Here is a 17,450-nt window from a genome sequence, read left to right on the forward strand (position 1 = left end):
ACATCTTAAATACAATCAGGAAAATACACTTAAAATCAAAATATGAATTTTGAACATCAACTCTGAACATTTATTTTTGTTTTTCAGAGTATTTTTACTTTTAAATCATATCTATTGTTCAACTACATAAAGTAACACAAACACACACACACACAGACATGGTCATCATTTCAGCCTTTGTTTTAGTTGTTTCCACTCATTCGAACACTTGTTGTATATTGGTGAACTATTTATATTCTCTTTTCTATGTGCATGGTGCTGAACACAGTTTTGTATCCAACAACACGATTGGAGGTTGTGAACATTTATTTTCAGTTTTAAATAATATGGCTTATATAGCCACAAAGTAGAGTTGTCATAATTGATATGGCTCTCATTTTTTGTTGTGGTTTCTTTCCCCTTGCATTTCTTACTTCTTCTTTTTTTTTTTTTTACATATTTCAGCATAAGCTATAGAAATAAATAAATTATATCTCGGTTCATATTCATAGTATTGTTATCTAAAAGTTGTTTACATATTAGGGAATCATGCTTATCCCCGTACATATATCTGTTATACACGCTTTAAATGAAAAAGAAAAAGAAATACCCGTCTGTGTTATGTCTCAAAAAGTACTCAAGGTGTCAGTGTGCACTAATAAACGTGAATGCACGTCGACTCCCCACCCATCCATGTAGACAAATATAGAGGCAGTTCTCCATATACTGGTTCTACGCTGAACCCGTTTGGGAGAAGGACGGTAGTGTAATGAAATTGGAATACCCGCATAAATAGAGAATGAATTGCTAAAACGTATTTGAGGCTAATTCAATTATTCGCCAGTATTTTTCACTTCCTGTCGCAGCCATGGAAGTGAACAGATTTGCGCTTTGCAGCTGCGGCCTGGCTTTCGTGTTTTTTGCCTTCCACCCTGTCACTGGAGACGTGAGCTATTCTGTTGCAGAGGAGATGAAACGTGGATCTGTGATCAGCAATATTGCAAAGGATCTTGGACTGGATTTACGCAGTCTGTCCGCTCGCAAAGCCCGGATTGATACGGAGGACAACAACATTCAGTACTGCAGCGTCAACCTCAACAACGGAGACTTGATCGTACAAGAAAGGATCGACAGAGAACGGCTTTGTGCGAAAAAGGCATCGTGTGTTCTGAAGCAGGAACTTGTGCTGGAAAATCCATTAGAGCTGCATCGTATTAGTATTCGTGTTCAGGATATTAACGACAATTCACCACAGTTTAAGGAGGATTCACTAAAGATTGAAATGCAGGAATCGGCTGATAAGGGGGCACGTTTTCAACTGGACGAGGCGCACGATGCAGACATAGGAGAATATGCTGTTCAGGGCTACTCACTGCAGGAGAACGAGCATTTCAAATTAAATGTTAACAAGAAAGACGGCGGTCGAAAATACTGTGAATTAGTCTTAGACAAAGAATTGGACAGAGAGGATAATAAAGAGATTGTGCTGTTGCTTACTGCATTTGATGGTGGCCGTCCTCAGAGATCAGGTACTGTAGTATTACACGTCACTGTGCTGGATGCTAATGATAATGTACCGGTGTTTAACCAGGCCGTTTATAAAACCAGTCTGCCCGAAAACTCTCCTCTGGATACATTGGTGATCAAAGTGAGTGCAACTGATGCAGACGAAGGAATGTATGGGGAAGTGACTTATGGTTTTAATCTCGTTACAGGTGAAAATAGCAACGTGTTTTCTTTAAACCCTAAAACTGGAGAGGTGAGGGTAGCTGAAGCTATTGATTACGAGAAAACGTCTTTATATGAAATGCAGATCAGCGCGAAAGATGGTCTGGGATTGGCTTCATATGCTAACTTAATTATTGAAATTACTGATATGAATGACAATGCTCCAATTATTTATCTAAAGTCACTTATTAACCCTATACCTGAGAACGTCTCACCTGGTTCAGAGGTGGGCATCATTAACGTGCAGGACAGAGACTCTGAGAATAACAGACAGGTACGCTGCTCCATTCAACAAAATGTCCCTTTTAAGTTAGTTCCTTCAATTAAAAACTATTATTCTCTGGTGACAACAGGACAACTGGACCGTGAACTAGTGTCAGATTACAACATTACAATCACTGCCACTGACGAGGGCTCTCCACCTCTGTCCTCCTCTAAAACGGTTCAGTTATCTGTCGCTGACATCAACGACAACCCACCTGTGTTTGAGGAACAGTCCTACAGCGCATATGTGACTGAAAATAACAAACCTGGCTCAACGTTATGTTCCGTTACTGCTCGAGACCCCGACTGGAGACAAAACGGCACAGTGGTTTATTCTCTGTTACCTGGTGAGGTGAACGGTGCCTCGGTGTCCTCCTATCTATCAGTTAACGGAGACACGGGGGTGATCCATGCTGTGAGGTCGTTTGATTATGAACAGTTCAGGAGCTTTAAAGTCCACGTAATGGCCAGAGACAACGGTTCTCCTCCGATCAGCAGCAACGTGACCGTCAGCTTCTTCATATCGGATGTGAACGACAACTCTCCTCAGATACTGTACCCCGCCCCGGAGGGTAACTCCTTCATGACCGAGCTGGTCCCCAAAGCTGCACACGGAGGCTCTCTGGTGTCCAAAGTGATCGCGGTGGACGCGGACTCCGGACAGAACGCCTGGCTGTCCTATCATATAGTCAAATCCACTGATCCGGGACTTTTCACTATTGGTGTCCACAGCGGAGAGATCAGGACACAGCGGGACATTTCTGAATCTGACAGCATGAAACAGAACCTTATTGTGGCGGTGAAAGATAACGGACAGCCCTCTCTGTCTGCCACCTGTTCCATGTATTTACTTATTTCTGATAACTTGGCTGAAGTGCCAGAGCTGAAGGACATTTCTTATGATGAGAAGAATTCAAAACTGACCTCTTATCTGATCATAGCGCTGGTCTCTGTCTCCACCTTTTTCCTGACCTTCATCATCATCATCCTGGGTGTGAGGTTTTGTCGCAGGAGAAAGCCCAGAATGTTGTTTGACGGAGCTGTTGCCATCCCCAGTGCTTATCTCCCTCCTAATTACGCGGATGTTGACGGTACAGGAACTTTACGCAGCACTTACAATTATGACGCCTACCTGACAACAGGTTCCAGAACCAGTGACTTTAAGTTCGTGACATCTTATAATGACAACACACTGCCTGCTGACCAGACTCTGAGGAAAAGTCCTTCTGACTTTGCAGATGCGTTTGGAGACTGTGATTCTTCTCTTGAGGTAGGAAAAGATGTCATAGCCCATGACAATTTTGTTTCTGCCACTGAAATGGTAACTTTGACTCTATAGTTAAATTTTTGTGCAACATTGCGGTTTTCAAAATGTGATAGCATTCAGTTTTAATTCACTGTAAAACTCGTTTCTAAATCTCAGCACTATGATGCATTTTGGAACATGACTAAAAGTTTTTAACAGAATTTGTATGGTACTGTTGGCTCTTTCAAGAGGTCTTCCATTAGTGTGCAGGTAATGCCAATATCTTGTTCCTCTAAGAGATTGTTGGTCTCTTTTCGTATCTTGTTTCATCCCTAAAACTGTTCTTTCTCTTTAAACATAACTGTTGTGTCTGCCAATTACTTTTAATTTTGCCGAGCTGGAGTTTCAGTTATTTGTCACTGTCCTTGGTGCTGAATTTACTATTCTTGTGTTGAGTATTGGTGGAAGTAGTTTACCCGTCTTTTCCCTTTTTCATTGCTCAAATGTTTCCATTACAATTTCATCTAGACTAATGTGTTACTGATCGGATTGTAAGGGAGGTGTCCAGGAGTAATTTCTCATGTCGTAGATTTTTAACAAACTTCAACACGTGTAAAATGACAGTATCTTATGAATAGAAATGTGAATTTTTTTTGTCCTTTCTTTCTTGTTTACTTACTTTTTAAATATTTTTTTCATTCTTAATGAATTATCCTTTGCAGTTAAGTTTTCAGTAAGTATCATTCCAACTTTTCATTTGGATCTAAGAGCTGACCAATCAAAACCAGCTCATCATCAAATTAATATTACATCAAAGTTGTCATGGAAAGAATGTTTTTTACAATATTGGTAATGTCAGACAGAGTCAAGGTTTTCTATTAGGTGTGTATTTGGGGATCATATCTGACGGACAACTTTCAGGTTGTAATGTATTTTTTCATTTCAGTATGAGATCAACTGAAAATGTAACACTGTTGTTCTTTACCTCGATAAACCTGGGGAACCTCGGCTTTGTTTTGTTTTTTTAAAAGGACTGCAGTTTTTGAGGACTTGTTGAGTTGGATGGTCTTGCGCCTTGAAGGTGGCTAAACTGGTTATCCATCTATTATAAGGGCTTTAATGTTGTTGTTTAATGGATTGTGATATTTGCTGGTAAAGAGGCATAAGTCATTTGGTGTATCTTTCTTTATGCAGTGGGGTACACTGAGATGTAGGGGTATGTTTATATGTTCAAATTATAGGAGGACAAGTCAAACATCCTTCTCACCCGCAGTCTCTCTTTCCTTATCTCTCGGTTTCTTTCTCAGGGGCCTAGTACATTTCAGTTAGGTATTGTCTTATGGAGCATTTCTTTCCAGGAAAATACTTTCATTCGTAATGACTTCTCTCTGTTTCTATCTCTCTCATAGTTTACTATGATGGATCGCAACAATGTGATTTATTTATGTCGTCTTCCTGTTTGTCCATCAACATTTTAGTCTGTCAGTGACATTAAACACTGTGTGCATTACACATATTTTGGAGACTGGGCTTTCTCAAAATCTACAATATTGGCTTCATGCATTCCCTTCTAAAATAGCTTTAATGTGCCGAATTTATTTGTACATCTCATTTACAATTATAGGAATTACTATTTATTTAGATACATAGTTTATTTTTTCTTAGAATAATGATTTGAATTGTACATTAATTGATTTAATCTCATTTTAACATAAGCTATACCATTTGTATTCCAAATAGTGTTATTGCTTATTCGTATGTTAAACGTGGGTGCAGTGTGTCATTGCTGCATACCCACTCATGGTGTCGCTCTTCACTAATCTACATGAAACGTGTCCACCCTCTGTTGTACAGACCAATAAAGGGGCAGATTTTTGGTTGCTTCTAGTCTAAGGAAGCATCGGCAGAAGCCTGACGGTGAACTGCTGTGGATTTTATTCTATCTGTTACGTTCAACCATTGTTGGAGTCTAAATCAGACGGTCTTGGTTTTCTCTAACAAACGCATTTCATGATGGGGCCCAAGATGAGCTGCTTTGTGTTGCTCCTGCTCTGGCAAGCCGTGAACGGGGACGTGAGCTACTCACTGCAAGAGGAACTGAAACGCGGATCGCATATTGGGAATATAGCGAAGGATCTCAACCTGGACGTGAACAAACTGTCTTCTAGAAATGCCCGTGTTGACGCCGCAGGAAATCGCAAACGATATTGTGACATCAATCTCGCTACTGGGGACCTCATTGTTTCCGACAGGATCGACCGAGAGGAGCTTTGTGGAGAAAAGCTGTCGTGTGTCATCAAACGCGATCTCGTTCTGGAGAATCCTCTGGAGCTGCATCCATTTATTCTCCACGTTCAGGATTTTAATGATAACTCACCGCAGTTTAATGAAGAAATTATCAATATTGAAATTCGAGAGTCGGCAGTCAGGGGAGCCCGTTTTGTGATAGAGGAGGCGCACGATGCAGACGTTGGGCAAAATTCTGTTCAACAATACAGCTTGAAGAAGAATGATAATTTCATCCTGGCTGCTAATGGAAACACACTCGAGCTTGTTCTTGATAAAGAGCTTGATCGTGAAAAACAAGGGGACACGAATCTGCTCCTTACAGCTCTAGATGGTGGCTCCCCTCAGAGATCAGGTACCGTAGTCATACACGTCACTGTGCTGGATGCTAACGATAACGCCCCAGTTTTTAGCCAGGCCGTCTATAAAGCCAGTCTGCCTGAAAACTCTCCTCTAGACACTGTAGTTGTTACAGTTAGGGCGACTGATGCAGATGAGGGAGTGAATGGAGATGTGACTTATGACTTTGGACACGTTACTGAAGATGTGAAGAAGGTTTTTAGTATTGATCGCAAAAATGGCAAAATAATAGTAAATGGTGCGATTGACTATGAAACTGTTACATCATACGATCTGCGCATTAAAGCAAAGGATGGTTTAGGCTTATCGTCTTACACAAAAGTAAATATTGATGTAACTGATGTGAATGACAACATCCCTGTAATCTATATGAAATCTCTGATAAATGCAATACCTGAGAACGTGTCACCTGGTTCAGAGGTGGGCATCATTAACGTTCAGGATGCAGATTCTGACAGTAACCAAAAGGTTCGCTGCTCCATTCAGCAAAATGTCCCTTTTAAGTTAGTTCCTTCGATCAAAAACTATTATTCTCTGGTGACCACAGAAAAACTGGACCGTGAACTAGTGTCAGATTACAACATTACAATCACTGCCACTGACGAGGGCTCTCCTCCTCTGACCTCCTCTAAAACTGTTCAGTTATCTGTCGCTGACATCAACGACAACCCACCTGTGTTTGAGCAACAGTCCTACAGCACATATGTGACTGAAAATAACAAACCTGGCTCCACGTTATGTTCCGTTACTGCTCGAGACCCCGACTGGAGACAAAACGGAACAGTGGTTTATTCTCTGTTACCTGGTGAGGAGAACGGTGCCTCGGTGTCCTCCTATCTATCAGTTAACGGAGACACGGGGGTGATCCACGCTGTGAGGTCGTTTGATTATGAACAGTTCAGAAGCTTTAAAGTCCACGTGATGGCCAGAGACAACGGTTCTCCTCCGCTCAGCAGCAACGTGTCCGTCAGCGTCTTCATATCGGATGTGAACGACAACTCTCCTCAGATACTGTACCCCGCCCCGGAGGGTAACTCCTTCATGACCGAGCTGGTCCCCAAAGCTGCACACGGAGGCTCTCTGGTGTCCAAAGTGATAGCGGTGGACTCGGACTCCGGACAGAACGCCTGGCTGTCCTATCAAATAGTCAAATCTACTGATCCGGGACTTTTCACTATTGGTGTCCACAGCGGAGAGATCAGGACACAGCGAGACATTTCTGAATCTGACAGCATGAAACAGAACCTTATTGTTGCGGTGAAAGATAACGGACAGCCCTCTCTGTCTGCCACCTGTTCCATGTATTTACTTATTTCTGATAACTTGGCTGAGGTGCCAGAACTGAAGGACATTTCTTATGATGAGAAGAATTCAAAACTGACCTCTTACCTGATCATAGCGCTGGTCTCTGTCTCCACCTTTTTCCTGACCTTCATCATCATCATCCTGGGTGTGAGGTTTTGTCGCAGGAGAAAGCCCAGAATGTTGTTTGACGGAGCTGTCGCCATCCCCAGCGCTTATCTCCCTCCTAATTACGCAGATGTTGATGGCACAGGAACTTTACGCAGCACTTACAATTATGATGCCTACCTGACAACAGGTTCTCGAACCAGTGACTTTAAGTTTGTGACGTCTTACACTGACAACACACTGCCTGCTGACCAGACTCTGAGGAAAAGTCCTTCTGACTTTGCTGATGTGTTTGGGGACTGTGCTTCTTCTCCTGAGGTAGGAACAGGTGTCACATATTACTCAGAATATTATAATTTGCATTTGAACAATTTATCTAAACCCCTTTAGCAAACATACTTGCCTGTGTTGCCTATCTTTTTTTTTAATTGACAGATTCGGAATTTGTGTAGCATGGGTGCAGATAATATTTAAAGCCAACCTCTATTCTAAAGCAATTTGTTCTAATACTCATGGAGTGTACTTCACTTCTTATTTTTGGTTGAGTTATTGTGGTATCTTTCAAGAGTTCAGAGAAAATGTATCAATTTTGGTATTAAGATATCAAAAGTTTTTGGTCAATCAAGGTACCTTTTTCCTGATCTTTTTTGAAAAAACAGTTTCACTTGATCTCAATGCATTGCTGCGTCTCTGCCTCTGGTGCTGAACATCACTTTTGCATTTGAGGTGTTTTAGACCGAAGACCGACAGTTTGTTTTCTTTCTTTTGTTAACATTTTTTAGATCACAGTTCCACTTGCCAACTTGTCTTTCCGAGGAGACTAAACAAAAGTAACTTTAGTGAGTAGGTAACTTTATGTCATTGATATGACAAGCAACCCTCCGTTGGCCGACCACATTCTGATTCTGACGAAATGTTCCGTTATGCTGATGCATTTGGAGATTATAATTTTTTCCCCCAACCTAGGGACACATTAAATATGTCTACATTCATCTTCACTGTTCTGCGAAAGACATTCTCATTTGGCTTTGGCTATTTTAGATTGTACCATGGTTTTATTGCATTGGTAGCTTCATGTATGAGGCGACTATCTTTCTCTTGTGACAGCTTTTTAAATATGTTCATTGTTTTTTGTGCTTGGACCTGGTTTATGTTGCATTTTGGCTGATTTTGAGATCTGTTACCCCTGTGGTTCACATTTTTTTCCTTTTCCCTTATTGCTGATTTGATATCTTTCTTCGACATCTCAGTGACACTTTTTTTTTTTCAATTAGTGTTTAGTTGCTGAAAGGTTTTCTTATGAATACACCCTCCTTTAGATAAACAGTGATTAAACTTAGATGAAGTATTGGAGCAGTATGAACAATCGGAACATGGAACCTGTGAATTTGTACTTGTCTTGACAATGGTCTCCCTTTCTTAATTTGGTCCTCCATGTCTACAAATATAGACATTCATTTTTGAAAAATACAGTGTCCAGCCTTAAATTAGTATGCAGTGCTAAAGTTTTGTAATGCATTTCTCTTTTCTCTTCTTTGTTTCTTGGTTAGATGCTATAGAATGTTTGCAGGTGTAAATAGTACAATTACAAATACTTTAAAGGTTTAAGCAAATAGATGGTGATCAGCTGCAATATGTCACAATCAAATGTTGGTTGAGAAACTTGCCACAATAATAGTTTTAACTGGAAATGTGATAATGTTGTATCTGGTGAATTTCCAAGGTTGGAACTTAACATCTTACATTTTATCCATACTCCTCACCCTAACCACAACTGTTTACAGCTGTTTATCTATCAGTTTGTTTTAGTATTTGCTGATTGTCACAACTGAATAATAACTTCCACAGAGCGAACTCAGCATTCAGCAATGTATAAGTCTTTCCTTTTAATGTTTTTGTTGTTCAATACTGGATATTCTGTCTGAGAAAGGGTACATTTTTTATAAAGCACAGACAACGCATTGTTATACATGAAAAATGCTCATGGTGTCAGTGTGCACCAGTAAACCAGTATTGATTCTCCACCCTTCAGTGTCATCGAATTTAAAGCCTCATTCTACTTTTGTGCCGCAATTTACAAGCACATCTGCGTGTATGACTGGATTGAGACGTCATTTTTGGTTTATTTCGAGAAATCACAGATTCGTCGTGGATTTATTTTTACCTACTTGCGAATTGTTTAAAGGAATATTTGCCTTTCCTCGCAATAACAATGGAATGCTGTAGATTCTCGCTGCACGGCCTGGCTTTCATTTTTCTTGCCGTCCTCCCCGTCAATGGAGACGTGAGCTACTCTGTTCCGGAAGAGATGAGACGTGGATCTGTAATCGGGAATATTGCAAAGGATCTGGGGCTTGATTTGGGCAGATTGTCCGCTCGCAAAGCCCGGATTGATACCGAGGACAACGGTGTTAAGTACTGCAGCGTAAATCTGAAGACCGGAGACTTGGTCGTACAGGAAAGGATCGACAGAGAAGGGCTTTGTGCAAAAAAGGCATCGTGTGTTCTGAAGCAGGAACTTGTGCTGGAAAATCCATTAGAGCTGCAAAGCATTAGTATCCGTGTTCAGGATATTAACGATAATTCACCGCAGTTTAAGGAGGATTCACTTAAGATTGAAATTCACGAATTGGAAGGCAAGGGTGCGCGTTTTCAACTGGACGAAGCGCACGATGGAGATATCGGAGAAAATGCTGTTCAGGGTTACTCACTGCAGGACAATGATCACTTTAAATTAAATGTCAAGTCAAAAGGAAGTGGGAGAAAATATGGTGAATTAGTATTAGACAAAGAATTAGACAGAGAGGACAAAAAAGAGATTGTGCTGTTGCTTACTGCATTTGATGGTGGTTCTCCTCAGAGATCAGGTACTGTTGTAATACACGTCACTGTACTTGATGCTAATGATAATCTACCAGTTTTTAGTCAGGCCGTTTATAAAGCCAGTTTACCTGAAAACTCTCCTGTGGATACACAGGTTATAACTGTGAGTGCAACTGATGCAGACGAGGGAGTGAACGGTGAAGTCAGTTACGGATTCGATCATGTTTCAGATGGAAACCAAATTTTCGTACTAAACCCTAAAACTGGAGACGTTACAGTGGCTGGAGCTATTGATTATGAAAGAGAGTCGTCATATGAAATGCAGATCAGCGCCAAAGATGGTCTGGGATTGGCGTCATATGCAACGTTAATAATTGAAGTGACTGATATGAATGATAATGCTCCAGTTATATATTTAAAATCCCTGACTAACCCCATACCTGAGAACGCGTCACCTGGTACAGAGGTGGGCATCGTTAACGTGCAGGACAGAGACTCTGAGAATAACAGACAGGTTCGATGCTCCATTCAACAAAATGTCCCTTTTAAGTTAGTTCCTTCGATTAAAAACTATTATTCTCTGGTGACCACAGGACAACTTGACCGTGAACTAGTGTCAGATTACAACATTACAATCACTGCCACTGACGAGGGCTCTCCACCTCTGTCCTCCTCTAAAACTATTCAGTTGTCTGTAGCTGACATCAACGACAACCCACCTGTGTTTGAGGAGCAGTCCTACAGCGCATATGTGACGGAAAATAACAAACCTGGCTCCACGTTATGTTCTGTTACTGCTCGAGACCCCGACTGGAGACAAAACGGCACAGTTGTTTATTCTCTGTTTCCTGGTGAGGTGAGCGGTGCCCAGGTGTCCTCCTATCTATCAGTTAACGGAGACACGGGGGTGATCCACGCTGTGAGGTCGTTTGATTATGAAAAGTTCAGGAGCTTTAAAGTCCACGTGATGGCCAGAGACAACGGTTCTCCTCCGCTCAGCAGCAACGTGACCGTCAGCGTCTTCATATCGGATGTGAACGACAACTCTCCTCAGATACTGTACCCCGCCCCGGAGGGCAACTCCTTCATGACCGAGCTGGTCCCCAAAGCTGCACACGGAGGCTCTCTGGTGTCCAAAGTGATCGCGGTGGACGCGGACTCCGGACAGAACGCCTGGCTGTCCTATCATATAGTCAAATCCACTGATCCGGGACTTTTCACTATTGGTGTCCACAGCGGAGAGATCAGGACACAGCGGGACATTTCTGAGTCTGACAGCATGAAACAGAACCTTATTGTGGCGGTGAAAGATAACGGACAGCCCTCTCTGTCTGCCACCTGTTCCATGTATTTACTTATTTCTGATAACTTGGCTGAGGTGCCAGAGCTGAAGGACATTTCTTATGATGAGAAGAATTCAAAACTGACCTCTTACCTGATCATAGCGCTGGTCTCTGTCTCCACCTTTTTCCTGACCTTCATCATCATCATCCTGGGTGTGAGGTTTTGTCGCAGGAGAAAGCCCAGAATGTTGTTTGACGGAGCTGTCGCCATCCCCAGCGCTTATCTCCCTCCTAATTACGCAGATGTTGACGGCACAGGAACTTTACGCAGCAATTATAATTATGATGCCTACCTGACAACAGGTTCAAGAACCAGTGACTTTAAGTTTGTGACATCTTACAATGACAACAATCTGCCTGCTGACCAGACTCTGAGGAAAAGTCCTTCTGACTTTGCTGATGCGTTTGGAGGCTGTGATTCTTCTCCTGAGGTAGGAAAAGATGTGAGATAGCCTATGACAATTTTGTTTCCGCCACTGAAATGGTAATTTGGACTCAAGTGTTACATTTTCTCATTAAGTATCTTTATTCATCCCCAAAACTGGTCTTCCTCTTTGTTCATAGCCGGTGTTTCTGCCGGTTAGTTTTTGTTTTGCCGAGCTGGAGTTTCAGTTATTTGTCACTTTCCTTGGTGCTGAACTTTAACCTTCTTATGTTGAGTATTGGTGGGAGTAGTTTACCCGTCTTTCCCTTTTTCTTTGCTCAAATGTTTTCCATTACAATTTCATCTAGACTAATGTGTTACTGATCGGATTGTAAGGGAGGTGTCCAGGAGTAATTTCTCATGTCGTAGATTTTTAACAAACTTCAACACGTGTAAAATGACAGTATCTTATGAATAGAAATGTGAATTTTTTTTGTCCTTTCTTTCTTGTTTACTTACTTTTTAAATATTTCTTTCATTCTTAATGAATTATCCTTTGCAGTTAAGTTTTCAGTAAGTATCATTACATCAGCATTTGGATCTAGGAGCTGACCAATCAAAACTAGCTCATCATAAAATGAATATTACAAATAAATTGTCATGGAAAGAATGTTTTTTACAATATTGGTAAAGTTAGACAGAGTCAGGGTTTTCTCTTAGGTGTGTATTTGCGGATCATATCTTACGGACAACTTTCATGTTGTAATTGATTTTTCCATTTCAGTATGAGATCCACTGAAAATGTAACACTGTTGTTCTTTACCTTGACAAACCTGGGGAACCTCGGCTTTGTTTTTATTATAAATTGCTGCAATTTTTGAGGACTTGTTGTGTTGTATGGTCTTTCACATTGAAGGGAGCTAAACTGGTTATCCATCTATTATAAGGGCTTTAATGTTGCGGTTTAATGGATTTTGATGTTTGCTGGTTTGGTAAAGAGGCGTAAGTCATTTGGTATCTCTTTCTTTGTGCATTGGCGTACACTGAGCTGTAGTGGTTTGTTTACATGATCTAATCATAGGAGGATAAGTCAAACATCCTTCTCACCTGCAGTCTCTCTTTCTGTGTCTCTCTGTTTCTTTCCCAGGGGCCTAATACATTTCTGTTCGGTATTGTCTCATGGAGCATTTCTTTCCTGAAAATTGTTTGATTGGTAATGACTTCTCTCTGTTTATATCTCTCTTTTAGTTTACTATGATGGATCGCAACAATCTGCTTTATTTTATGTCGTCTTCCTGTGTATCTATCAAGATTTTAGTCTGTCAGAGACAGTAAACACTGTCTGCATGACAAATATTTTGGAGACTGGGCTTTTCAAAATCTACAATATTGGCTTTTTACATTCCTTTCTAAAATAGCTTTAATGTGCCACATTTATTTGTACGTCTCATTTACAATTATATGAATTACCATTTATTTAGATACATAGTTTATTTTGTCTTAAAATAATGAATTGAATTCTACAGGAATTGATTTAATCTGTTTTTAACATTAGGCTATACCATTTTTATTCCTAATAGTGTTATTGCTTGTACTATTCGTATACGTGTATGCAGTGTGTCATTGCTTCATACCCACTCATGGTGTCGCTCTTCACTAATCTACATGAAACGTGTCCACCCTCTGTTGTACAGACCAATAAAGGGGCAGATTTGTGGTTGCTTCTAGTCTAAGGAAGCATCGGCAGGAGCCTGACGGTGAACTGTTGTGGATTTAATTCTTTCTCTAATATTCAACCATTGTTGGAGTCTGAATCAGACGGTTGTGGTTTTCTGTAGCAAACGCATTTCCATGATGGGGCCCAAGATGAGGTGCTTTGTGTTGCTCCTGCTCTGGCAAGCCGTGAACGGGGACGTGAGCTACTCGCTGCAAGAGGAGCTGAAGCGCGGATCGCATATTGGGAATATAGCGAAGGATCTCAACCTGGACGTGAACAAACTGTCTTTTAGAAATGCTCGTGTTGACGCCGCAGGAAATCGCAAACGATATTGTGACATCAATCTCGCTACTGGGGACTTGATTATTTCCGACAGGATCGACCGAGAGGAGCTTTGTGGAGAAAAACTGTCGTGTGTCATAAAGCGCGATCTCGTTCTGGAGAATCCTCTGGAGCTGCATCCATTCAGTCTACACGTTCAGGATATTAATGATAACTCACCGCAGTTTAATGAAGAAATTATCAATATTGAAATTCATGAGTCGGCTGACAATGGAGCTCGCTTTCTGATAGAGGAGGCGCACGATGCAGACGTAGGTCAAAATTCAGTTCAACAATACAGCTTGAAGAAGAATGATAATTTCATTTTGGCTGCCAGTGGAAACACACTCGAGCTTGTTCTTGATAAAGAGCTTGATCGTGAAAAACAAGGGGACATGAATCTGCTCCTTACAGCTCTAGATGGTGGCTCTCCTCAGAGATCAGGTACCGTAGTCGTACACGTCACTGTGCTGGATGCTAATGATAACGCCCCAGTTTTTAGCCAGGCCCTTTATAAAGCCAGTCTGCCTGAAAACTCTCCTCTGGATACTGTGGTGGTCACAGTGAGGGCAACTGATGCAGATGAGGGAGTGAATGGAGATGTGACTTATGACTTTGGACACGTTACTGAAGATGTGAAGAAGGTTTTTAGTATTGATCGCAAAAATGGCAAAATAACAGTAAATGGTGCAATTGACTATGAAACTGATACATCATTTGATCTGCGCATTAAAGCAAAGGATGGTTTAGGATTATCGTCTTACACAAAAGTAAATATTGATGTAACCGATGTGAATGACAACGTCCCTGTAATCTTTATGAAATCCTTGATAAATGCAGTACCTGAGAACGTGTCACCTGGTTCAGAAGTGGGCATCATTAACGTGCAGGATGCAGATTCCGATAGTAACCAAAAGGTTCGCTGCTCCATTCAGCAAAATGTCCCTTTTAAATTAGTTCCCTCTATTAAAAACTATTATTCTCTGGTGACCACAGGGGAACTGGACCGTGAACTAGTGTCAGATTACAACATTACAATCTCTGCCACTGACGAGGGCTCTCCACCTCTGTCCTCCTCTAAAACTGTTCAGTTATCTGTAGCTGACATCAACGACAACCCACCTGTGTTTGAGGAACAGTCCTACAGCGCATATGTGACTGAAAATAACAAACCTGGCTCAACGTTATGTTCCGTTACTGCTCGAGACCCCGACTGGAGACAAAACGGCACAGTGGTTTATTCTCTGTTACCTGGTGAGATGAACGGTGCCCAGGTGTCCTCCTATCTGTCAGTTAACGGAGACACGGGGGTGATCCACGCTGTGAGGTCGTTTGATTATGAACAGTTCAGGAGCTTTAAAGTCCACGTGATGGCCAGAGACAACGGTTCTCCTCCGCTCAGCAGCAACGTGACCGTCAGCGTCTTCATATCGGATGTGAACGACAACTCTCCTCAGATACTGTACCCCTCCCCGGAGGGCAACTCCTTCATGACCGAGCTGGTCCCCAAAGCTGTACACGGAGGCTCTCTGGTGTCCAAAGTGATCGCGGTGGACGCGGACTCTGGACAGAACGCCTGGCTGTCCTATCATGTAGTCAAATCCACTGATCCGGGACTTTTCACTATTGGTCTCCACAGTGGAGAGATCAGGACACAGCGGGACATTTCTGAATCTGACAGCATGAAACAGAACCTTATTGTGGCGGTGAAAGATAACGGACAGCCCTCTCTGTCTGCCACCTGTTCCATGTATTTACTTATTTCTGATAACTTGGCTGAGGTGCCAGAGCTGAAGGATATTTCTTATGATGAGAAGAATTCAAAACTGACCTCTTATCTGATCATAGCGCTGGTCTCTGTCTCCACCTTTTTCCTGACCTTCATCATCATCATCCTGGGTGTGAGGTTTTGTCGCAGGAGAAAGCCCAGAATGTTGTTTGACGGAGCTGTCGCCATCCCCAGCGCTTATCTCCCTCCTAATTACGCAGATGTTGATGGCACAGGAACTTTACGCAGCACTTATAACTATGACGCCTACCTGACAACAGGTTCTCGAACCAGTGACTTTAAATTCGTGACATCTTACAATGACAACACTCTGCCTGCTGACCAGACTCTGAGGAAAAGTCCGTCTGACTTTGCTGATGCGTTTGGGGACTTAAATGATTCTCCTGAGGTAGGAACATGATTCTTATCATGTGTCCGTGATGTGTTAAACGTAAAACATGTTTAGTATTCTCTCTCTCTCTTTCTCTGTTACTCACTCACTCACTCGATCACTCACTCACTCACTCACTCACTCACTCACTCACTCACTCACTATCTGACTGTTGCTGCTCTCTTCCTCTGTCCTTGGTGCTGAAAAACTGATTCCCTGATTCATTGTTTAGACCTCTTGATCCATTGCTTCTATACTTTTTTGACAGAGCCTAAGCTCTATTTCCTGGATTGTGAAATATGCAATATTTAGTTTGCTGTTGAAATGTTTTTTACTTGTGTTTTTCAGCGTTATATATTTGTTGACTTTTTACTTAATTGTCGTGTTTCTTATGTAATTTTTAGTCAATTATTAAGAAATAATTCTCATCAGTATTTTGACCTTTGAAGTAACGGATAGGTATTGAAACCAAATACCCACTATGACATTATTTGGTTCAAAAATTTAATTAAGTTGCAATGGGACAATGACAGATATTTGACCGTTGGATTATCAAATAATCACTTAAATAAAACAGTTTTTTCTAGTTTATAATAGGTTTCTTTATGGTGTGTTATATTTTAGTTTACAGTGATTGCTGTTTGAAAAGACGTGTTGGTCTGACACCGGTCAGAGTGGACAGTTGGTCTCAGCAAGAACTACCATATCAGAGTCTTTTTTTTCTGTCCACACCTTGGATAGATTGGCATTTGAATGGTTTATAGTTGGGGAGTAAATCTAAGCTGCTGAAAGATGTGAGTGCTCACTTTTGATGTCAATCATCAGGAAGGAATCTCCCTATTTTTGCTCAAAATATGTTGGTTGGTGTGTTTTTCTTATGTGTCCTTCGTGTAGAACTTCTGCTGTTTGTTTATCTCAATGGTTAATATGACTGAGTGCTGATCTTATAATTACTACTCTCTCTCTCTCCCTCCTCTGTCTCCTTTCTCCCTCCCTCTCTGTGCCTGCAACATAAATTCATATACATTTTTACCCTGGTCTTACACTTAAGCCTATGGAAGTATGTTTTATTGATATACTGATTGAATGAAAACCTATATATAGTCATGATGAATGATATAACATACATATGCAGTGTTTCACATTTTAATTTAGTCCAATATTGCGTGTTAATCAGTGTTTTGTTCCTGATGGTTTTATTCTTATTAGTGAATAGTTTGACCAAAGTTAATGCAAAATAAAGATGATACAAATTTGTAGAGGAAAAAAAAGTGTCAGTCTGGACTGTGGTGTCTCTCACATGGATAGGTGTACAGAGACTGTGCTTGCTCAACGACCCGCTGTGTATATGTGACTTATATTCCTTATCATGTGAATCATGTGTATTTTATCCAGTGTGTTCTCACTGTGAAGTTCCAAACTTGATATTAAGCTGAGACCAATAACATAT

The 17,450-nt window shown here is 41.2% G+C and overlaps 3 protein-coding genes across 12 annotated transcripts in view; all 3 read left to right on the top strand.

Annotated features, from left to right (window-relative positions):
- Positions 1–17,450, top strand: part of LOC133959191 (protocadherin gamma-C5-like) — a 224,321-nt gene that overhangs the window by 39,889 nt on the left and 166,982 nt on the right. For 2 of the 10 annotated variants that reach the window (XM_062394308.1, XM_062394316.1), the window contains exon 1: positions 9,486–11,870. The exons of 6 other annotated variants lie outside the window; for them this stretch is intronic. In XM_062394308.1, the coding sequence (XP_062250292.1) occupies positions 9,486–11,870 (2,385 nt within the window). Of the gene's footprint in view, positions 1–794; positions 3,242–9,485; positions 11,871–17,450 lie in introns of those variants that run through there. 2 more of the 10 variants (XM_062394302.1, XM_062394310.1) reach the window with 2 other exon arrangements.
- Positions 5,220–7,725, top strand: LOC133959118 (protocadherin beta-16-like). Its single transcript, XM_062394219.1, has 2 exons — positions 5,220–7,601; positions 7,709–7,725. Exons 1-2 carry the CDS (start codon positions 5,228–5,230, stop codon positions 7,723–7,725), a joined length of 2,391 nt encoding a protein of 796 aa, XP_062250203.1. The 5' UTR covers positions 5,220–5,227.
- On the top strand, positions 13,658–16,213 carry LOC133959217 (protocadherin gamma-A12-like). The gene has a single exon (XM_062394337.1). It carries the CDS (start codon positions 13,658–13,660, stop codon positions 16,028–16,030), a length of 2,373 nt encoding a protein of 790 aa, XP_062250321.1. The 3' UTR covers positions 16,031–16,213.

This window comes from Platichthys flesus, chromosome 8 (assembly GCF_949316205.1).
Source record: "Platichthys flesus chromosome 8, fPlaFle2.1, whole genome shotgun sequence".
Lineage (NCBI taxonomy): Eukaryota > Metazoa > Chordata > Actinopteri > Pleuronectiformes > Pleuronectidae > Platichthys > Platichthys flesus.